Here is a 24,342-nt window from a genome sequence, read left to right on the forward strand (position 1 = left end):
TGCTCATTTTTTGCTCATTTTTTGCTCATTTTTGCCCTCCCCGAACCCTCAGGAGCACTCTTAAGAGCCTCCCAAATCTCTGCATGCTCCCCCTCTTTTTTTTGGTAAAAAACTTTTTTAAAAAAATTACCTCTTCAAAATTATGGTGCATCTTATAGTCTGAAAAATATGGTATTTTATTTCTCTTGCATTTATTTTCATGTTTGTTATTTATTGGCAGGGAGCATTCACACAGATTAAATGTAACCCTGAGATCTTCATAGGTGGTGTACCAAATTACGATGATGTGAAAAAGAACTCCGGTGTTCTGAAACCATTCTCTGGAAGTATTCAGAAGGTAACTGCTTTTCAAAACAGTGTATTCACTATTGGCTATTTACATTTTTAGGGTTAACATTAGATACGAGTCTGTTTGTTTCGGTTGCTTTTTACACATTTCTTAAGGGGTCCAAATCTCATAATGAGTAAGCAGAAATCAGGCCGCACTTTGTACAGAGAATTATGTATAATTCAGAACTGGGCATGTACACATTTTCAGGGTGAAGAGAATGTAGGCATACTGGCCATGATTTGAGCATCTTCCAGTTTTCATTCATTTTTGATATTGTTCAATCTGCAGCCAAATCCTCCCATAAGGCCAAAATCTACTGACAAATATACAGCTGAGAAGATAGAAAGGAGGGACATCATTTTTTAAAAAAAATATCTACTGACAAATATACAGCTGAGAAGATAGAAAGGAGGGACATCATTTTTTTAAAAAAATATTCCCAGCCTCTGAAAACCAAATGAAATCATTTGGTTTTATTCTACACGATCTTTCTAAAGGGAATTTTTTTATTCCTGCTCCAGGATTAGTACAGATTGTCAGTTTGGGGGTGAGAATCTGCAGAGGCTTTGGTAATACCTTCTTGATGGCAAAAAAGCACCACCATAGAAGCTTATTTTAACAGATTAACGGAGTTGGAAGGGACTTGCAGGTCATCTAATCCAACTCCCCCTGCCCAAGCAGGAGACCCTACATCTGCCTCTACCTAGGATTGAACTCACAACCTCCTGATTGCGAGGCAAGAGCGCCACCTCTAGGCCACAGCAGCAGGAAGACCTTTTGGTCCACCTTTTAGAAACCTATGATTGCAGTCAAAAATTTCTTAATCCATTATTTCAGAATACCCAAATCCAATCTATTGAACAATAGTTTGTTCAGTATAAATTAAGCAAATGGTGCTATATTCCCTTTTAAGCGCACCCTTCCCTGGAAATGGGGAATTAAATAAATTTTGGGGCAGGAAGATTCTGGTTTGAAATTTCTGTTGAGAAGGTTCTTTTACATCTCTAGTTTGGCTTGCAAGAACGCTTGCAAACTTCTGTCCTGCACAAACTCTTCTACAGTTCAGGGATCAAATATCTAAATAATAAACTGTTGTTTTTTTTTTTAAAAAAACAACAACCTGGAATTAAGTCAAGGCTTTTTGATTACTTAGCCCCAAAGTGCTCCTTCATGTTACATTCTTGTCTCCGAACCATTAAGGATAAACAGTGGAATCCTTTGGAAGATTGTTTTCGGGCAACTTATTAATGAAAGTAAACAGATGTTAGACTAACTTCTCCAAATACTCTTTTCTTTTTCTAGTTTTGATTGCAAAAAAAAAGGCTTAACATAAAAGATTAACTTGATGGATAATAAATAAAGAAATAGAGTAGAATCTTCAAGTAAAGCTTCTTTCTTATCTCTTAAACAAAGATAGTTTTGAATGACCGGACGATAGACACGAAGCAGGATTTCACAGCTGGCGTCAACTTAGGGAACACGGTCCATCCCTGTGTGAGTGCGCCCTGTGACAACGGGGGCTCCTGCGTTCCCAAGAAAGATGGGTATGAATGTGATTGCCCTTTGGGTTTTGAAGGGCAAAACTGCCAGAAAGGTAATATAGTGCTATAATCATAGCAATTCCATGTATATGCACTTGTCCTGAGAATGATTTTACTTCCCAACTCTTACAGGAAAATGTCAGTCATATTATTTTCTGCTGTTTAATCATATACAATATGCTTTGTGTTATGAAAAACAGAGGGCCACAGAAGAGGCACAGAAGGGTTACTAACCACTGATAGGCATTAGGTTCACAAATAGATAAAGGTTCCCCCGCACATATTTACTAGTAATTCCCGACTCTAGGGAGTGGTGCTCATCTCCGTTTCAAAGCTGAAGAGCCAGCACTGTCCAGAGATATCTCTGTGGTCATGTGTCCGGCATGGCTAAACACAGAAGGCGCACAGAATACTGTTACCTTCCCAGCAAGGTGGTCTCTATTTTTCTACTTGCATTTTTATGTGCTTTCGAACTGCTAGGTTGGCAGAAGCTGGGACAAGTAACGGGAACTTACTCCGTTATGCGGCACTAGGGATTCGAACCACCAAACTGCCGACCTTTCTGATCAACAAGCTCAGTGTCTTAGCCACTGAGCCACCACATCCCTCAGCTTCACAAATAAATTCCTGTTAAAGGTTGCCACATTATGCGATAAGTTCGTTCTTTTTTTTTTCATTCACTCATTTTTTAAATTTATATAGTTAACCCATCTCACAAAACAAGTGGGCAGCATACAACAAAGCTGGAAATAATAATTCACAAATAGCAACAATTATTATCATTGTTGTTGTTAGTTGCGAAGTCCTGTTCGACTCATCGCGACCCCATGGACAACCATTCCTCCAGGCCTTCCTGTCCTCTACCATCCTCTGGAGTCTATTTAAGCTCACGCCTACTGCTTCGGTGACTCCATCAAGCCACCTTATTTATTATCATTAAAAACATTAAAAATGATAAAACACAGATAAAAAAAATATGCAATGTTAATTGAGCCGAGGTGGCGCAGTGGTTAGAGTGCAACACTGCAGGCTACTTCAGCTGACTGCAGTTCTGCAGTTCAGCTGTTCAAATCTCACCGGCTCAGGGTTGACTCAGCCTTCCATCCTTCCGAGGTGGGTAAAATGATGACCCGGATTGTTGTTGGGGGCAATATGCTGACTCTGTAAACAGTTTAGAGAGGGCTGAAAGCCCTATGAAGCGGTATATAAGTCTAACTGCTATTGCTATTGCTATTAGTAATAAAGGAGCCACTTCACTAGTTGATATTTCTCTGTAGTCTACAGGCCTCATGGCTCAACCAGGTCTTGAAGAACCTTTGGAAAGTGAAGGGTAGGGTGCCAAGCTGCCTTTAGGGAACAAGGATATACCACAAGGAAGGCGCCCTAGCCAAGAAGACCTACTGTCTAGGCCCCATCAAATGTAGCTCCCTAGATGACGTAACACGCAGCATGCCCTCTTTGGTGGATCTAATGGGACAGGCTGATTCAATTGGGGAGAGGAAGTTCCTCAAATAAGCCACTTCCATTCCATTTAGGGATTTTGAGGATCAAAGGCAGGAGTTAATCAAGTTAATAAATCAGTGCAATCTATTACCTCTCTGTCCAACCTAAATCGGCTCCTAGATTGATTTACGGGTTGACTAAGAGCATTTCTGCATTAAAAGGGGGAAATATGTTCTTGACTATCTACCAGAAATAGAGAAACTTTGTATTTCCAAGTAAATCATTGTTTTGATTTGTACCAAGCTGAATGCCTTCTCTGCCATCTTTTGCAGTGACAGACATCCAAGTAATTTTCTGTATCTACATTTGATTTGGCAGATATAGATCTGATTCATTAGCTTAGGAAATTGCAGTTGATAATTCTTAAAATAATAATAATAATCCAGAACCCCAAAGATATGTGTTTTTTTTTCCCTGACTTTGTTTTGCACATCCCCAAATTTATCGTTTTATAGGCTTGAATGCTACCCAGAAGGTTGTTTATTTTCTGAATTTTGAACACACAGACACCCACCCGCCAATAGAACTGTGGCGTGCCACCCCCCAATTGTTTAACATGTGCCAATCTTTCTCCAATTTCAGATAAGCTGAATTTATCTCATTACAAATTCCCATGGTTATATTGTTAGTTTCCTAAACTAATACCACCTCTGAAATTCTGACGAAGCTCAGAGCTCAGGTTACTTTGAAGCTTCCTGAGCGAGAATTAAAAAGTTCGGTGCTGCCAGTACATGAGAAGGAAAAACTTCCTCTTGTCTTATTCAGCAGGATTCAGCTCATGCCCTTAAACAAGGGGATTTATAGCCTTGTAACTTTATCCTCCTTTGTGCTAATGGCCTCGGCTGCAAAATGCAGCTTCTAATCCTTTGCGGTTCTTTGGATTTCTCGTAATTTGACAGCTAGAACAAATCCTTTCTTAGTCACACCTCAGAGACCACCAAAGAATTATTTACAAAAGTAAAGGGAAAAAGGAAGTCTGTCACTTTGGACTCAAGTGAACTGATAAACTTCTCTTTTTTAAACTGGAGGTCTTGTTGAGTTCAGTTCTCCCCCAACAACTAAAGTGCAATGCATGCGTGCTCCAGTAAGTGGCAGTATATTTCTTCGTACCGTAATTATTTGTTCCGCTATGGAGAATACTTTTAAGAGGCTGTTTTCTCTTTCCCATTCTTCTCAATGGGAAAGAATGAATGCCCGCAACTATATATTGTAGATCTACTGGGGATAGACTGTAATTTCTAAACAAATATTCTCAGAAATGTTATGTACAAGACATATTCCTGTAATGTAGGGATAGGCAAATGTTCATGGAAATACCAGCTGTTCTTGCAGCTAATGTGCAGTGTTCCTCAACCTCAACTTTTAAGGTGTACTTGTAAGGTGGATTTCAACTCTCAGAATTTCCCCAGCCAGCCATGGGAGTTGAAGTCCACACATCTTAAAGTTGAGGAGGTTGAGAAACACTGTTCTACTTGTTTGCTACTTTCTCAAACTTTAATGTTTCCCTGGTTTTTAAATGTGCTTCTAATTTTGTAAAGAAAACATGGTAAAAATGTAGAACCAGAAACCCAGCCTGCGAGATCATGTTTATGTGTAATCATAACTCTGAGCCTACCTAGATTTTTCTATACTCCAGAATCATATAGAATCAGATATTTTTAAAATCCCCCTACCAATCAATCAAACAATCAATCAATAAAATGAATGGGTGATTGTTGCATGGTGCTCGATTTGGAGGCAAATCCTCCTATCCAGAAAAAAAAAAAGAGGGAGAAAGAGAATTAATATGCTGGTGGATGTAATTCAAAGGAGGTAGAAGGAGTTGCAGGAAGAAAGCTCCTTTCAGGGGTGAAATGCTACCGGTTCAGGCGAACCGGTATTTCTAACGATCAGCTGGGCGATAATCAGCCGTGATGCGCAATTTATATGAGCTAGAATCCTCGGATTTCCTGCTTCCTAACTCGTGTGGCTTAGCAGATTCCCCTCTCCCCTCCACTGTTCTACTTACCTTTGCAGACTCCGAAGGCTTCAAAATCTTTCTTTTTTAGCGCTGCGCCGGCGCGCCTCAAGCACGCCCTCGGTAGCACACTCACTGAATCGGTAACAGGCTTCAGAGGACTACACCTCTGCTTAGTTTGCCTTCTGAGTAAATTCTTGGCCATACTTATTTTGGGTAGAGAAAATGATGTGTCTTGAGTAACGGAAGTACAAAACCCATTATCCATGTGAAACCAAAGCCAGATTTAAGATGAATTAATCACAATGGAAGCTTTTAATCCAACCAATGATTGAGTGTTAGCTAGAGACCATTGACCTGATTTAGAGAAAGAATATAAAGGGATCTTGGCTGGTCTTCTGGTAAGGCATCGTTTGCAGGAATGCAGGGCCGCCATTCAAATCTGATCATACCAATTGCAGCAGCAGCCAATCAGATCAGAGTTTTTGTTTTCTTACCGATGACATCTGTGTATGCGTACAAAGCCACAACCTGGAGCAACATTCAGGAGAAGCGTAATATTTACCTGAGCTGGACTGCCTTTTTTTCCCCTTGCAAAATTCTAGGTTAGAATATTACAGGTTATAAATGTGTGAGCCAACCTTCATTAACTGTTGCATGCCTGAAACTTCAATAGAACATAGAACGGTTTTGTTACTTCTGAAAAATAAAATCTGTATGTTTTTCTGCTTTATGCTGTTCCACTGAAGAATGTGGAAATTACTGCTTGAACAGTAAGTAAAATCTCTATGAAATAACTCTGCATAGATGTTCACTTTTAGCTATGATGGCTCCAAAATGATGAAAGCTTGACTTTGATGCCACAATGCTTTGCCACGTGGTATCTTTTGTATTGTTGTGATGCTGTTTGCCTCACAAGGGCCGTTTTTTTCTGCAAAAATGGAGGTGTTTTTGTCTTCCCTCAGCCTCCAGAAGCACTCTGCAGGCTTTAGCAGGGTTGGGGAGAGGCAAAAATGCCTGAGTTTTTGCGAAAAACAACCCATTTTCTGCCCATTTTTTGCAAAAGCTGGGCCATTTTTGCCTTTCCCCCAGCCCTGCTGAAGCCTGCAGAGTGCTTCTGGAGAGTGTGGAAGGACATTTTTTTTTCTTACTGAGTAGTTTGCAAGCGCCCCTTTAGTTCCGGGGAGGTTGGAGGTTCCCCCCCCCCATCAAAACTTTTCACCACCATTTTGGTTGGCATAGCTTGGTGAGGGGGTCATGTGACTGAGTGTGCATGAGTGATGTCATGTTGGCCATGCCCACTCAGTCACATGTCCCACCATCTAGCCACGCCCACCGAACCGGTAGTAAAAAAATTTGAAACCCACCCCTGGTTTGATTGTGTGTCTATAATGCCTCTTTTGCAAACTTTGCCATATGATTCAAACCACTTTTTATACCATTTGTGGATAGTATGATTCATAATCATTTCCTGGATTACAGTTGTAATGCCCAGTACATTCTTTTGTGAGTTGGCTCATAACCAGTACATTCTTATATGAGTTGGCTCATATCCAGCTACTTGTTCTCTTATTTATGACCAGTAAACGTTTCCCATATATTAACATAACTACATGCAGACAAATGAGTTAATAAAACAGGGTTAGAGCCAGTGGCATTTGTGAATTGCCTTGCGCGGCTGATTTAAAACACTAGAAAAATAAAAAAAAACAAATTTTATAAATCAGAAAATGACTAGATTTAGATTAGAGCATTTGGTGCCTTCCCAAAATTTTGCTCTTAAGCCCTCATCTGCTGTAGTCGATATGTTCAATTGTTTGAAGAACTGTTGTCCAGAATATTTTGAGAGGGCCAGAATATTTTGAGAGGGTCAAACACACAAGATTAAATGGCCAAACCCTGGTGATGGTAAACACAGTGTAGAATCTTGTGGAAATAAGGAATCAAGCTTGCATTGAGAACTTGAGTAATTGCAATGAAAGTCCCAAAGGTGCTTTTTCAAGAGGCAACTGGACTCTGGAGGTTTTCTTTGAAGTTGTTTCACTTCTGCTCCAAGAAGCTTCTTTAGCTCTGACTGGATGGTTTGGAATGGAAGGATTTATACTCCTTGAAGACAGCTGATCATTTGTATACTTTTAGAGAGTTGTTGAGGCAACTTGGAGGTTTATCTGTGTCCTCAGGTCACCTGAATAGTTCAAATGTGCATGGAGCCTACTTGCCTGCAGGATGTTTTCTGCACTGTCTCTCTTCACTCAGGGGTGGGATTCACGTACCTTCATTACCGTTATGCAAATGTGAGCGCGCTCACTGTGAAAGTGGAACTTTGAATCACAGTTATCATATTTTTCAGAGTATAAGACACCGCCTTTTTCCCTCAAAAAAGAGGGGAAATCAGGGTGCGTCTTATACATTGAATACAGCATTTTTTGCCTACTGAAACCCCGCTCCCTTTGCAAAAATGGCCATGGGTTTGGGAGGCTTGCAATGTGCTCCTGAGGGCTGGAGTGGGCAAAGATGAGCAAAAAACAGGCTGTTTTTGCACCCCCAGGAGCATTCTACAAGCCTCCCAAAGCCTCTGCATACCCCTCCTTTTTTGTTTGCAAAAACGGGACCATTTTTGCTGGTTTTTGCCCCCCCCCCCCCAGCCTTCGGAGCCCTCGAAGAGCTTCCCAAAGCTCTGCGTGCCTTTTTGGGGGGTGTAAAAAGCGAGGTGTGCAGAGGGTTTCGGAGGCCTGCAGAGTGCAAAAACTTTTAAAAAAAATTTACCTCTTCATAATTGTGGTGCGTCTTATATACTCTGATGCATCTTATAGTCCCAAAAAAATACTGGTAAATCAAAAATTATTGACTGAGAATTTTCTGAAAAATATGTTTTTTAATGTCTTCTTCTGTTTGTTGATATAAACCACTGAATGTATAAAACTTGAATTTTGATATCAAGTTTCCTTTAACATTTTAGCTGTGATGGAAACCATCGAAATTCCACAGTTCATTGGTCGCAGCTATCTTACATATGACAATCCAGACATTCTTAAAAGGTAAATTCATGCAGTCAAGTTTTGCTTGTAGTTCTGTCATCCAGAAATCCTCTTCGATATGTGAGTGGTTATGGTTTTACGCAGGCACATGGCAAATATTAAAAGCCTAAGAACTGTCTTTCCAGATTTAGATTAAAATCCATGTTGTTTTATTTTAAACAATAGATACCATATAGTGTTATGCAATCTCTTCTGTGTGTTTTTACCCGGCTGCCATAGGCCATGTTGGCAAAAGGATGTCAGAGTTTGTTGCAGAAAATCACTTCCAGAAAGCACACACTGATAACTGATTCAGCTGGATTCATTAACTTCTTTATATACATATTAACACATGAAGATAAATGTACAATACCAATATAGGTTTTCTCCAATGTAGTAGTAGTAACAAGCAAACACAGGCAACAATACAGCAGAGAGGAGTTTTCAGTTCAGAGTTCAGAACCAACAGAGATCAGTCTTCTTTCAGTTTCAATTCTCAGCACAGACTCAGATCTGTTTTAGCTCCCATTGGCTGACTTAGTTGCTATTCCTATTCATTGGCTGACTTTGTTACCATGTCTCTCCCAGCCATGAATATTCTAACAAAAGAGACGGGTGTTGAAGTCCAAACTGTGTAAAGCACCAGGATCTTTATCTCTGCTAAGTAGGAAAATATGGTAAAAAGGGAGACATAGAAACCTTCAGTGAGAGCCAAAATCTAACTTAGATTTCTTTAAACTGATACTCTCTAGTGCTCTTAACATGTCTATGAAAGAACTACTTTTAATATTGATATGAACCACATCACAGAGGGTTTACTCACATGTAATTAAAACCCAGTGCTTTTTTTCAAACCATCTGTATTTTTAAAAAAATGTTATTTGACACTTTACAAATCAACTAGTTATTTGTTATTCCCTAAAGTCACTTTGAGGATATACTTATCAGATCTTTAGGAGAAACATCTTGTCAAATTAATGCTATGTTACCAGAGGGGGGAAGTTATTGCAATCAAGATTATGTCATTTCGCCCACTCCACTGAAATCTTATTTCATACATCACACAGAGTGTCGGGATCAAGAACAAATGTGTTTATGAGGTTTAAGACTACATTGATGGATGGTCTATTGTTATGGAGAGGTGATAGCCCAATGCGATCCAACAGTGACTTCATCTCCCTTGGTCTTCAGGATGGATTCTTGGTCTTTAGGTAAGCAATCCTTTCACTTGGAACAGGCATGACTGCAGGGGTGGGGTTCAAAATTTTTAACAAGGGGTTCTCTACCATGGTGGGCGTGGCATAGTTGCCCTCCTGTACCATGGTGGATGGGTGGGGTTTAACACTTTTAATAGCTTTGTAATCAGAGGTGGGAATCACTTACCTTCCCTACTGGTTCGCAAATATGAGCGCGCTTACGTGTGTGCTTGCTTCATTCGCACGTGCCTTGTCTGGGCATGCTCACCACCTTCTGTGCATGCACAGTTCTCACGCATTACATCAGTGGGCGGAGTCTCCCGCAGCCACCGAACCGGAGAGAACTGGTTAAAACCACCTTTGCTTGTAATTTCCCGGAAGATTCACAGCTATGAGAACAGAATAAAGAAAAATAAGTGTTGCCCAATGATTGTTGTATAGTGAAAAGGACTGAACTTAGATATGATAGTATGTTCTCTAGAATCCGTTGACTCTTTCCTTTGTTTTCAGTTACAATCTGGGCAGTGGCATTGCTTATATAACAGTGAACGGCTCTTTTAATGATGGCCGGTGGCATAAAGTTAAGGCAGTTCGGTAAGTGGTGATTCTTGACCCTTGAATAGTTCTCTCCTTCATTAAACATCAATGTGTAAACCCACTTTCAATGTTCTTTTTAAAAATAAAATAAAATGCAAGCCATTTTTTTACATGGTTGTCTGAAGACTAGACATTTGAATTTTTCATGTAGATGTCATAATGCTATATCATGAGGAGGCATCTTTGATGTGCTTTATCATAACATTTGGAATCTGAGATCTCCAGTGTGTGATTGCCAGCATGTGGGGTTACACAACAACTTTGTTGCAAAAACATAGGAAATGCTTTGTAAGCATGTGGCCTTCTCCCTTACTCAAAGGGATTTCTTCCCCTTCTTAAGCTCTACTATCATCCTATGGTTGTCCCATCAGCAGCAACATCTGAAAAATGTACAACCACTTCTACACATTAAAATAAGATATCATGTTTCCCTGAAAATAAAGACAGGGTCTTATTTTCTTTTGACCCCCAAAATAAGCACTTGGCCTTATTTCCAGGGAGATCTTATAATTTTTGAGGTGCAGGAGGCAGCGAACGTGGCCACCTCATGGCTGCTGCTGTGTTGCAATATTTTCGGGGAGGGTTTATTTTCAGGGGAGGGATTAATTTAAGTGTGTGTGCTCAAAAGCCCGATTGGGCTTATTATCTGGGGAGGTCTTATTTTCAGCGAAACATTATGATAGCTTTTGAATGTGGGAACATACCATTTTATCAATTTAAGGGATGGACAATCTGGGAAGATCACGGTCGATGATTATGGTGCCAGAACTGGCAAATCACCAGGAATGATGAGACAGTTGAATATCAATGGGGATTTATTTGTTGGTAAGTCCTGCTAAGTTCTTTTTTTAAAAAATTATTTAAGAATTGTGGAAAAGTTTATTTAATATTGCATAATTTTAATATTTTTAATGTTTTAATCATCTATTTAATATGACTTACAATTTTTAATATTTTATAACCCTGACCGTCACTGATAAGCAAGAAAATAGCTTCAGCATTGTAGTGAAACAGTGCGATCTGGGGAAAAAAATCTTCTTTGGCTTAACATCCAACCTGAAAAATAAATTCCTAGGCATAGGGGTATAGACAGGATTATCTTTGTTGTTGTTGTTAATTGCCAAGTCATGTCCGACCCATCGCAAACCCCATGGACAATGCTCCTCCAGGCCTTCCTGTCCTCTACCATCCCCTGGAGTCCATTTAAGCTCACGCCGACTGCTTCGGTGACTCCATCCAGCCACCTCATTCTCTGTCGTCCCCTTCTTCTTTTGCCCTCAATCTTTCCCAGCATGAGGCTCTTCTCCAATGAGTCCCTCCTTCTCATTAGGTGGCCAAAGTGTTTGAGTTTCATCTTCAGGATCTGGCTTTCTAAAGAGCAGTCAGGGTTGATCTCCTCTAGGACTGACCTGTTTGATCGCCTTGCAGTCCAAGGGACTCGCAGGAGTCTTCTCCACCATCACATTTCAAAGGCACTAAGCCTCTCTTATGGTCCAATCTTCACAGCCATACATTGCAACTGGGAGGATTATCTTACTGTAGGGATATATGCATACCTTATTGTCAGGTACATAGTACTTTTTAAAGCACCTGAATAAGTGCCCCTGTGATATCACATTATTAGAATGGAAAAGCCAATTTGTCTCCACTTAAAGGTAAAAAGTAGGGCGGGGGAGAATCACCCTATTTTAAAAAAAATTTATTTTCAAGAATGTCCAAGGTACCATTTATTTCTGATTATACTCCCAGCCCCACAATAACAACAAGTCTAAAAATTAGTCCATTCTCTTTGGAGTCCAAAAGTGGTGTTCTGGCTGCAGGTCATCCTCATTTTTGTTCCCATGTTGTGTTGGCTTGAGACAAGAATGGAAACCACATTCAGCGTTCAATACAGCTGTGCATATGGGATGGAATCCAAGGACAACTCCCTGCAATCCTCTTTCTGTTCTCCATATTTTCTCTAGAGCATAGAGGTTTTTCTGGAAAAAAGATTTGGATAGATGTTGGAGCTGAAAGAGGGTCAATTAGGTGGAGTAGTTAAAGGCACTGGACTAAAACAGAAGAGAGAGGGAGTTCTAGTCCTACCTTAGGCAGGTAACTGATGACTTAGGGCCAATTAGTCTCTCCCAGCCCTAGGATGAAGCCAGCAAGGACAAACCATTTCCCAAAATGGTTCCAAGTTTCACTCTGAATTGTGTTTTGGCCACATTGTCTTTTCCCTTCTCTCTGTGTGTTTGAAACAATGCCTGAATAAAACCAAATACAGGGGAAACTGTATGGAACTGATTGCCCTCAAGGACAAGATGTTCCCTGTAACATTTTATGATGATTTTTTAAATAACATTCAAAGCAAAGCACTCCTATATGGACTACCTTCTATCAGGGGAAAGATTTATTATCTCTCCGTTAGTTTGTTTTTTCCCCTCCAGCCCACTGAAAAATGGAAGTTTCTTTATCCAGAAGCAACTTCTGATCCTTTTCAGAGTTTCCCATCTATCTGGGAGACACTGACGGGATGAAAAGGTGGGACCTTTCCTGTTCCCACTGATCTCCACCCTCACTTTTAAACGCCTACAGAAAGTGGGAAAAATTGACAGGGTTTCTAGGTCAGAAAAGAGTCACTTTCAAGGTTTCTCTGTGTCATGGAATGCATTGTGCTTCATTTGGCTTTTGGCCTTATCATATTAACTGCTGCCATTTAACGCATTTGCTTTGGGGGCCCCTCTGAAGGGGTTTTTAGGGCCAGAAAAATGTCAGGGTATGAATATTCATGGACTGGAATAGATCAGGCAATGGGGACTGAATGGAGACATGGGAACAAGGTCAGCCAATGAATAGGCATAGCAACTAAGTCAGCCAATGAGAGTTTAAACAGATCTGAATCTGTGCAGAGAATTGAAACAGAAACTTAAGCAGTGTGCTGCTCTGAGAAGTAAACAAGCAGTCTCTCTGGGCTTGTCTACTGAAATGAAACTAACAACTTGTGTTTGCCTGTAACTCTCCTGCCTTGTGTTTACATGGAAGAACCATCTCTTGGTATTGCACATTTTATTCACCTAGTCTCATGTATATAAAGAAGTTAGTGAATCCTGCTGCATCAGTTATCTTTGTGTGCTTCTGGATTTGAATTTATGCAACAAACTCTGACAAAAAAAAGCCATACAAAACTTCATTAACAAAATGTTGTCTTTTTCTCTCTTGCAGGGGGAATGAAAGAAATAGCGCTACATACAAATAGACAGTACATGAGAGGTCTGGTAGGTTGCATTTCGCACTTCACCCTTTCTACAGATTTTCATATTTCACTAGTGGAAGATGCAGCTGATGGGAAGAACATTAACACTTGTGGGAGAAAGTAACAGACAGAAATCCGTCACCACACAGAAGATAATATTGTGTAGCAGTGACAGCAACATGACTGATCTTGCACAGTGAGGACTTCTCCCACGAAACACCTGGAAGAGTGAATCAGAAGTGAAGTGAAAGCAAAACAAAAGGGACCATTTGCCATTTCTCTATTCCTTTGGATGTTGCACTCTTTCAGTCATACCAAATGCTTTCTATAGGGACCATCACAATTTCTGCTACTTCAACTACAGGACAACCTCACCAAACACCAGCACCGCTGCAAATGGCTGGTGCTTTTCTTGACATGCCCGGTGCATAAAACCTACAGATTTCTGGCAGATCTATCTATCAGGCATGTCTAGTTCATGGGTGAGTGCCATTTACCAGGGCCAGTTTACCCCTTGACTAAGAAATGGCTCGGATGTGTAGGAGTTTGCACTATTTATTTTGTTTATTTGATAGTTTTCTATTTTGCCTTTCCTCAAGAGCTCAAGAAGGCACTGCACAGCCCTCCTTCTTCCAATTTTCCCTACTTTATCACATAGGTTGGGTTTAATAAGAGTGACAAGCCCAAGGCACCAGTGGGTCTCCAGCCATGAAGAGGCGTGAACAAAGCACTTAGCAATAGCACTTAGACTTATATAGCACTTCACAGTGCTTTACAGCCCTCTCTAAGCTCTTCACAGAGTCAGCATATTGTCCCCAATAATTTGGGTCCTCATTTTACTGACCTTGGAAGGATGGAAGACTGAGTCAACCTTGAGCCTGGTGAGATTCGAACTGCCAAACTGCTGGCAACTGGTGATCAGCAGAAGTAGCCTGCAGTACTGCACTCTTAACCACTGCACCACCACGGCTCTTCTGGTCTTCGCCCAATATTTTCAGCATTACACCATAGTGACTCTAGTTATGGAGCCCAGGGCTTCTGAGGGTAGGAACAACTCCTGCCTCACCTTAATGTGCTTTAGCACAGAGCAAATTTTAAGGTCTTCATTTATGTTTCCCATGGCTGTGCATTTTCCACTCCTGCTCCTCAGTTCTCCTTTAGAAATAGCAAGTGGATTGGCCCATCCGTATTAGAGGGTAGAGCAAACGTAATTAAAACTTAATACCATCAACAACCATAGTTGTATGGTAGCACGAACTAAGAGAGCTGCTCCCCAAATATATACCAACTTCTTTGGGTGCGGTGCTAAAGCCACAACCACCAGCTGAATTGTCACCTATGAAGGGGTGGCAGTGAAGTCCACTAGCAGAGCACAGGGAATTGATGTCCAACAGCAAGACCACTGGGACTGTGCGCAAATGGAAGAATGTTCTTTGGGTCTATGTCTTCTATTGACCCCAAGGAACCATGGGAAATTGCATCCTCCCTTATTATGTAGCCCAGGCCCACAAATTAGATGGGATTGTGCTCCATAGTAGATGCTATTTGCCATGCAACTTTCAGAAAATTTAGTTAAGTTGATTTTTAACAACAGTTTTGAAAACATTAAAATTTGTTTGGATTTAGAATCTGTTTTCAGAAAAGTTTTCCTGAATTGTTTGATGTATTTTTGAAGAAAAAATTGTCTCCTCCTCTTCCTTTGTTTTGCAGTCAAGATACTTGACTTGTTTGACAAAATCAAACACGTAGACTCATCTTTCCCAGCCTCTTTGTGGCACTCGTATCACAGGCCCACCAAAATGAAATATGTTGCTTTTTGATACTGTTTTTATTTGCAAACGAGGAGGCTGCTGCTACATCCTATTTGCATAAATAAAATTAACATTGCAGAAAAAAAACTCCGAACTTTCAGAGAGTACACACCCAGAATCTTTGCAATTTTAAATGCACTCTTAAATGTTAAACAGGATAGAAGATTATGCACAGAGAGCACATCAGTGGTGGGTTTCAAAAATTTTTGGAACCTACTCTGTGGGTGTGGCCTCCTTTGTGGGAGTGGTTTGCTGGCCATGTGACCTGGTGGGAGTGGCTTGTCGGCCATGTGTTTTCTTTCTCTCTCTCTCTCTCTCTTTCCTTCCTTTTGTCTCTCTGTCCCTTTTTTCTTTCATCTCTCTCTCACTCTTTTTCTTTCTTTCTTTCTTTCTTTCTTTCTTTCTCTCTCTCTCTCTCTCTCTCTCTCTCTCTCTCTCTCTCTCTCTCTCTGTTTCTGTGTGTATGTGTGTGTCTGTGTGTGTCTGTGTGTGGCAATGGTGGGTTTCAAAATTTTTTGGAACCTCTTCTGTAGGTGTGGCCTGCTTTCTGGGTCCACTGGTGGAACCTCTCCTAACCGGTTTGGTAGATTTGACAAACCGGTTCTACCGAATAGGTGCGAACTGGTAGGAACCCACCTCTGGAGCACATCCACATAAAAGCTTAACAGAACAGCCACAACAATGTTATACCAGCAGTTTATATTTACTGATGGCATAACATGGCAGCTTGCGTCTGAAACACAATAGTGCATGCACACACGCTATTGCATTATCAACTTGCAAAATAAAGCACAGCTCTTCATATGTGCAACATTGCCTATTTACCCAGATGAAAGTCTCCATAGCCATTCTTAGAAAAACATCTAGTAGCTTATATTAGGCAACCTGTCACACATACAATTTTTGGAAATCTTCTGTCTGACCATGTGCTTCTTTGCTTTCTTCTTCTCATCACTCATTTCCACAATCTTGCACTCCACCTAAATTTATAACAGCAGGAACCTGACTGGTCTCTGCTGCTTCTCTATTGGCTAGTCTGGAGAGAAAAAAAATAGAAAAAATGTGTGCTACAATAACACCCAGCTCTTTCAAGAGGGCTCAAGACCTTTCTCCTGGATGAAATTATATTGTACAGAATTCACAAACTTGTGAATTGCTTATTTTTTTTCTGCATTAAAGAAACCTAAGAAAGCTTTTCCTTAGCTCTTTAACTGAACATTCAAAACATCAACTTGCTAGAGGAGATAAGGGAAACCAGCAGAGGTGGGGAGCGTGTGTCAAAAAGTAAATCAAGATGTGGGAATGAGACTCTGCCTTTTTAAATGTGACACAAGTCCAAAGGATGTAGTGGTGTTTCAATCAAATGTTTTCACCACATTACTAATTTTTGGACACCCTACAGAGGAGGAAAGTATATTCTGCAAACATGAGTTTCTCCAGTCAGATGTTTTGATGTCCATTGATCACATATGGTCCACTGTAGAACGGAACTCTTAGGAACCCAATATCCATCCTCTTCCTAACATCTTCCAACAGACAAACTGAAAATTGGAATAATTACATTTAAAATAATCGAGGTGTTCAAGTAAAGTCTTTTAAAATGCTGCTTTCTTCTACAAAAATGCCCATCCTACAGGGCAATTTAAAGAGCTTTCCTCCATGTATGAAAACAGAACAAGTTATTTTTCCATTGAGAAGCTCCATGTTATTTCGAAATTCCTCCACAAAACTGTGGATTTTGTTTCATTTCTGATACAGTGTTTCATTTTTGATACAGTTAACTATCAGGCCTTTGCTTTCAGTAGGTTTTTTTTTTTTTTTGTCCTTTAGGGGAAAGAAAGGTGTGTGTGTTTTTAACAAGGTTGAGCTCAGTTAACCTTCCTTCAGTTTTCAGTTTCAGTTCTGGAAACTAAATTGTGTATTAATTGCATTGGTGGTTTGTCTGTTGAGCTTTTCGTTATATCTAAGATTGCTCATAGCTAAGGTATTTTCTTGGTGGCCAAATGTATTTCAGAACTAACTTGTTTCATCTGATACCAAGTTAGGTATTTTCCATAAGAATCAAGTCATGCTTCAACCTGATCTAATCTTTATTACAAAGATTAGTTCCCTTTTTCCACTGGAAATGTCATTATCCTCATTTTGTTTTAATCTCCCTCATCATAAGGAGAATTGCATAAAGTCAGTTGAGTGATTTTAGGTCATGCCATTTTAGTTTTAATAGGTTTGCAGATTATTGTTATTATTTTTTTGCAGTCTGAAGGCTTATTCAAATTCAGAGCAGAAATAAAGTATTAGGGGATCTGAAAGGGCATATAATGGAGACCTATGGAGACTTGGAGGAGAAAAAAGGATCATCCGTGAACGGCAAATTCAGCTAGAGACATTGTGACTTGAACAGTTTTCCAGTGGAGGTGATTTGCAAAGTTCTCACTTGTGCATCACTGTGCACATTTGATGAATATGCATTGGCAGCTTTCTGTCGATGGCTTCTCCAGAAAATGCTACTCTTGGCACTGCTTTATCATATTTTGGGATTGAGAGTGCCCTTTGGGGCCTCAGAAGAAAATTAATGTTTATTTCTATTCTCTTAAGTCATTCAGAAGACATTTAACCATCCTCTGATTTCCAAAATTGGCACTGTGATATTGGATTTCTATAAGGGAGAACTCTGCATGATTGTTTCCCATATTTAAACTCAATTCTCTCTCTCTCTCTCTCTCTCTCTTCCCACCTCCTCTGCTTGCAATCAGTCTGCTATTCTAACTATTTTCTAGTTCATAAACGTTTCTTGCCTCCCTGGAGCACAAAAAGCAGATTCACACACAACAGTTTCTTCCAATCCACATTTTCACTACATACCTATCCTTATTTGCCTGAAATTGTGGAAAGATATTCAGAGATCAAGTTGCAAAATCTGCCAAGCTGCATTTAACAGCCTCTGAGCAGTGATGAGGTAGGGAATAGCACCTCAAACAGTTATATGCAATGTTCCCTCTAATTTTTTTTCAGTGTGTGTGGAAAAGTATAGTGTTTGAGCGGCATATTTTCATGCCTGAGCACCTGAATTTTTTTCACACATGTTTCACAGAGCAATTGATTTATAGGATCAGTTGAAGATAAGTATGGGGACAGACTGGGCGGTAGAGAGAAATAAGAGTGGGAAAGAGGAAGAAAAAAAGAGGGAAGAGAGACAGAAAGAGACAGAGAAGGAGAGAGAAAGTGACAGAAGAATGGAAGAGAAAGAGAAGAGAAACAAAGAGAAAGAGGATGAGAGAGACAGAGAGAGAAGAGAGGAAGAGGAAAGAGTAAGAGAGAACATCTCATTTCAACCCTGAGGTGCAAATATTCTCTTTGATTTTATTTTATTTGTCCATTTACTATCCAATACTCTCATTTCTCCTTAAGTTCATCAAGAATTCCCTTCTTTTTATTGAATTTATCACAATACCGTGAGAATAAGTTTTTCAGCATAGCTTTACAGCTATTTAAAATACATAGTAATTTAGGTCAGGTTTTCAGAACATTAGTCTATTTATAAGTCACTAAGTGCAAATAAATAGAATTCAGATAGTTGGCTTCTCTTTTTGCAATTGCCTATTGCCTGCTTAATTTTCTACCTACATTTTTGATAACTGATATTCACTCTTGACCCAAGAAGCCCATCGTAGAAAGAAACCATCCCTATGAACTTTGTTGGGTTTCCATGGAATGAAGTTTGATCTTTTTCTCAACCATACAGTAGCATATTCTTTCTAAGAAGGATATAATCAAGATAGTCCATAATTGCCTATCAATCTAACCGTATGGCGATTGACAATCTCTTTATATTTCAACTCTAACTCTTTCAGTCTTAAAGGTTTGGTGAGGAGAAATCCAAAAATTCTTTTAAAGGGGGGAAAAATGCTTGCACAATTGGATCCATGGAGACATGTATATATACACAACACACAGAGAAACAAACTTAACAAAGTGCTAAGCCTGCCCACCAACTATCTCTCTCTCTCTCTCTTAATGAGAGAGAGGGAAAGGGAGTATCCCTCCTTCCTTCAGCCCAACACTCTTGCTGGCATCCTGGCCAGACGAGAGGGACTGCCGAGGGTCTAGGGCAGCGAGTCATTCAATGGGAAAGTTGCCTCTTGGAAGGAATGACCCAGCTTGGCTCCCGCTTTCGATCTGCCGCCCAATGACCGAACAGAGAAGCAAAGAGGCAGGAGAGACGAAGTAGGAGCCAAGCCGGGTCATTCCTTCCAAGAGGCAACTTTCCCATCGAATGACTTGCTGCCCTAGACCCTCTACAGTCCCTCTCGTCTGGCCAGAATGCCAGCGAGAGTGTTGGGCTGAAGGAAGGAGGGATACACACACTCGCATTCTCCCCCTCCCTCCCCCCTCTCTTTCTCTATCTCAAATGGCAAATCTGAGCAGCCGCTGCTGGGAGCCCGTCCCATGCCTTCTCCCAACCCCCACACCCCTTCTCTCAGCTACTTTCTGCCTTGTGATTGCTGTCTCCAGGCTGGCTCTCCTCTCCTATTATCATGGAAGGCGTCTCACAAAAACCACTGGGCAGCAGTTGGAAACTGCTGCGTGGTGTTTTGTTGCCATGTGCGCGGCCGCGCACCCGCGCAGTTTAGAGGGAACATTGGTCATATGTCTTAAAGGAATCCAATTATGCTGCTCTCACAGTTCATTTGTTTCTCTCTGGGCACAATGAGTAAATGATCTGCTGCGAACTCTGCATTGGTGACAGGAAGGGCACCCGGCCAGTAAACACTTAGTTCCATTCAGTTGCCCTGACTCCACCCCAATGTTAAAGGGATATTAAAAGACCAAAAAAAAAATATCACTTATTCTGAGGAGAGTGCAAAAATGCAGGCAACAATTGCGACTCATTTCTCTCTAGGATCATTCTCTGACTATTCATCTGCCTTAGCTGACATCTTCCTGCCCATACAAACAGAAGGTTTGCAAAAACAGCTACATTTAGGGGTACTGTTAGGCCAGAGGACTTGTCAAAGGGCACTAAATATTTGCCTTTAGACATTTTGATATTTTAGTTTTTTTTAAAAAACAATGCACATCGAGTATGAAATGCAACCGTGTGTGCATTCAATGGTTAAGGCAATCCAAGAAGTGTTACGAGAAAGGAGATATTGAGATTGAAAGCGGGATACATATGATTGTATTGCATCAAGAAAAACTCACTATTGTGAATGCATTAACATTGATTCTGTCTGTCTTTTTCTGTATCTCTAACTGTCCTCTGTCTATCCAATGAATCATAGGAACTAATTGTGTGGGCATTATATTGCAATTCTACTAACGACCACAAAAAGGTAAAACGGTTTGCAAAAAACGGGGACCGTGTTGGCCAACAGCAAAGGTCACTTATAGAACACAATGTCAAAAGTTGCTAAAAAAAACAAAAAACCTGGGCATTCCATGCTATTCGGAAGGATCCACAGCATGTGGTTGAAAAGAAATCACGACGATGGTGCAATTAATGGCACATAAAAAACAAGCAGAATTTCACATTACAGCCCCATCTTGACTTTTTGTACTACTATCCTGTGAACATTCCGGATAGTATTCCAAGAAATGATATTTACAGAATAAACTTATTTTGGGGAATCTCTTACCTTCCAATGTAAATATTCACAACATAACTTTTTCACCCAATTGTACTGTTTCCCCCAAAATAAGCCTTTCCCTGAAAATAAGCCCTCCCCAAAAATATTGCAACACAGCAGCAGCCATGCGGTGACCACGCTTGCCGCCTCCTGCACCTCAAAAATAATAAGACCTCCCCGAAAATAAGGCAAGTGCTTATTTCCAGGGTCAAAAGAAAATAAGACCCTGTCTTGTTTTCGGGAAAACACAGTACTCTTTGCTGAAGAGAACAACCTTCCTACTCTTTGAAAGAAAATCTCTTTTTTTTTAGGACAAGCAATGAAAAAAAATCAACCATCACATTTTATAGCACTACTTTTGTACTTGTATATTTTTATAGAGCAACAGTTGTGGCATTGATCAGCTGGATAATTTTGCAAACTGGTGTAAGACCCAATTCAGCATGTTTTGCCTGTTCGGCCAAAAGAGTGGAGAGGGGAGGATGCTGTTGGGGGGAAGCAAAGATTTTGTATTTTCTGTAATTTCAGAAAGTGTGAAATGTAACTTGTCTTACAATTTATTTTGAAGACCTTAGGGTATATATAAAGAGCTGGAAATATACATTAAATGATATTTTCTTGGCTTGGAAAGTATTTCAGTGTCTTAAACTGTATCCTACTGCTGTTACCTCCATTCTCTTTGTAAGCCTAAGTACATCGAAAAAGATTTCCTGGATCATCTGCAGATCCAAGTGTTCTACCATTTCTTCTCCCACAATGGCTAAAGGGATGCATTTGGGAAGTTCAGAAATTGCAGCTTAAGATGATCTCTGTCCACTTCATCCTCTCTACAGTAGTAATAGTAGTAGTGGTAATAATGATAATGATAACAACAACAACAACAACAACAAAGAACAAAGTCCTTGGTTAGGACTCGAGCTATTGAGCTACCAACCCGCCCCAAAGGCTGTGAATCTCACCAAAGATTAACCACATAATAAAAACAACTGTTTCACATTTAATATGTGAATGCAGCAAAATAGCACAAACTGATTACAAAGCTAGACATGATCAAGTTGCTAAATTAATCCATTGGTCACTAGGTAAAAAATATGATTTACCTGTATCCAGAAAGTCATGGGAACATATAGTGGAAAAAAGTTATCGAAAATGAGAAGGTGAAGATCTTGTGGGACTTTCGAATACAAACAGATCATCATTTGGAGCACAACACGCCAGATATCACGGTTGTAGAGGGCCGAAGTGTACAGTTTATTGATATCGCTGTTCCTGGAGATGCTAGAGTTGAAGAAAAAGAACTAGAAAAAATAATGAAATATCACACTTGGCCATTGAAACTACACGGCTATGGATGAAGCATGCAACAGTGATACCCATTGTCATCGGGGCACTTGGCACCATGTCCAAGAATTTTACAAGATACATCAACAAATTGCAGCTTCCTGCAATAACACCAGCGAAACTGCAAAAAACTATGCTACTCAGAACATCTTATATTTTAAGAAGGTACTTGGTTGATACCTAGGATGCTGGCAGCAAACCGTATCAACCATTAGCACCAATCACTGGTATTTGTGATACATTTTTGAATGTTCAGTTGACTGAGTTTCATGTTTAATGAATAAAGTATATACTACTACTACTAATAATAATAATAATAATTATTATTATTATTATTATTATTATTAATAGTAGTAGTAGTAGTAGTAACCAATGCCAAATCCAGCGAAACAACTGGCCGCTGTGATGCAATTGTATAATAATAATAATAATAATAATAATAATAATAATAATAATAATAATAATTTTAACTGTTTTAAATGTAATTCCAGTGCTTTTGGAATAGCACTCAGTGGTGCTTCCAGTGGTAATTCCAGTGGTAATTCCAGTGGTAATTGGCACACTGGGTGCTATTCCAAAACCACTGGAATTAAACAGTTAAAAATTGACAAAATCACCATCAGTCAAATGCAAAAAGCCACACTGCTTGGATCTGCACGCATATTACAAAAATATGTTACGACGTCCTAGGCCCCTGGGTGGGGCCCGACTAGTAACCAATGCCAAATCCGGCAAAACAACTGGCCACTGTGATACAATTGTATAATAACAATAATAACAACAACAACAATAACAACAATAACAACAGCAAATGTTGTCTCTAATGAGAAAGATGAGTTGACCATTTGATCAGTGGGTGCAGCAAAATTTCACAAACTGACTACCTCCAACACCATGACCAAGTTGCTGAAATCATTCACTAGAAATTGTGCCAGAAGTTTGGATTTGAGTACAGCAAAAACCACTGGGAACATCAGGTTGAGAAGGTACTAGAGCAGTGATGGGCAACCTTTTTGGCGTGGTGTGTCAAAAATCGGCAAAAAATCGAGCATAACTCACGTTGTGTGTCACTTCGACAAAAACATAATTTTGCGCAATTTATAGTTTAAACTACAAAAATGTATAATTGCAATATATAATTGTATTTAATAAACCAAAAACAAATTATTTAACATACCTGCTTAGTAACTTCTTTGTTCATCAGTCGATTTCATGCCGCTCCAGCCCGCCCCTGCTATGAATATTCCTAGTGATGCGAGGGCTGCTAATGGCGCTCACAGTTCCCGTTGGCACTCCGCTGTTCCCTGCTGTGGTGCGGTCGTAAACGACAGTCCCAGTACAGGAGTAGACTCTCTGTGCCGGCCTGACTGGAGAGAGGCGCGCACTGTTCTAATCACTGTTCCCGCGCTCTTCTCCTGCGGGTCCTCCCTCGCCGCGCTGATGACGTGTGTGCGCACAGCACGCACGCCTTACCAGCAGCCCCTGCGCTCAGAAAGGGGCGGCGGCGATACAGTAAGTGAGTGTGGGCGGGGGAGATCACACGTCCCGCCCCCCCGTTCCTCCAGCACAGATTCTTTCATCCTCGGCGGCCGTGCAGGAGCCGAGGATGAATCGCATGAAATCCTGTGCGTGTCACCCCAAATGGCTACCGTGTCAGCACTGACACGCGTGTCATAGGTTCGCCATCACTGTACTAGAGAATGAAAAAATCAAGATCTTGTGGGACTTCAGAATTAAGACTGACAGGCACTTGGCCTACAACACATCTGTCATAACAATAGTTGAAAAGAAAAAAGTTTGGTTCATTGACATTGCAATACCTGGTAATGCGTGTGAAGATAAGCAGCAAGAAAAAAATCACAAAGTACCAGGACTTGCAAATTAAAGTTGAGCGACTGTGGAAAAAGAAATTGAGTGTTAACCCGGTTGTAATTGAAGCCCTTGGAGCAATACCCAAAGGGCTCCCTCGCTATTTGGAAATTCTAAATTTATCGGACTTGAACATTCTGATTCTACAAAAGACCACCCTACTTGGAACAGCTTATATCCTCTGATGTTACCTTAACAGTTCCTAGGTCCTTGGTTAGGACTCGAGCTGTTGAGCTACCAACCAGCCCCAAAGGCTGTGAATCTCACCAAAGATTGATTCATAATAATAATAATAATAATCATCATCATCATCTTTA

General features: G+C 40.3%; 1 protein-coding gene across 2 annotated transcripts in view; it reads left to right on the forward strand.

The window, feature by feature from the left end:
* The window catches only part of EGFLAM (EGF like, fibronectin type III and laminin G domains), a 122,884-nt gene extending 107,434 nt beyond the window's left edge, over positions 1–15,450 (forward strand). The window contains exons 17-24 of one of the 2 annotated variants that reach the window (XM_087715431.1): positions 221–337; positions 1,745–1,925; positions 6,082–6,105; positions 8,292–8,370; positions 9,417–9,560; positions 10,056–10,139; positions 10,864–10,967; positions 13,347–15,450. In XM_087715431.1, the coding sequence (XP_087571557.1) occupies positions 221–337; positions 1,745–1,925; positions 6,082–6,105; positions 8,292–8,370; positions 9,417–9,560; positions 10,056–10,139; positions 10,864–10,967; positions 13,347–13,501 (888 nt within the window). In that variant the 3' untranslated portion in view covers positions 13,502–15,450. The remainder of the gene's footprint in view (positions 1–220; positions 338–1,744; positions 1,926–6,081; positions 6,106–8,291; positions 8,371–9,416; positions 9,561–10,055; positions 10,140–10,863; positions 10,968–13,346) is intronic. The other variant, XM_087715432.1, reaches the window with a different exon arrangement.
* The last annotated feature ends 8,892 nt before the right edge of the window (positions 15,451–24,342 follow it).

This window comes from Thamnophis sirtalis, unplaced genomic scaffold (assembly GCF_051295495.1).
Source record: "Thamnophis sirtalis isolate CommonGarterSnake01/CBP01778 unplaced genomic scaffold, rThaSir2_p1.2 scaffold_5, whole genome shotgun sequence".
Taxonomy (NCBI): Eukaryota; Metazoa; Chordata; class Lepidosauria; order Squamata; family Natricidae; genus Thamnophis; species Thamnophis sirtalis.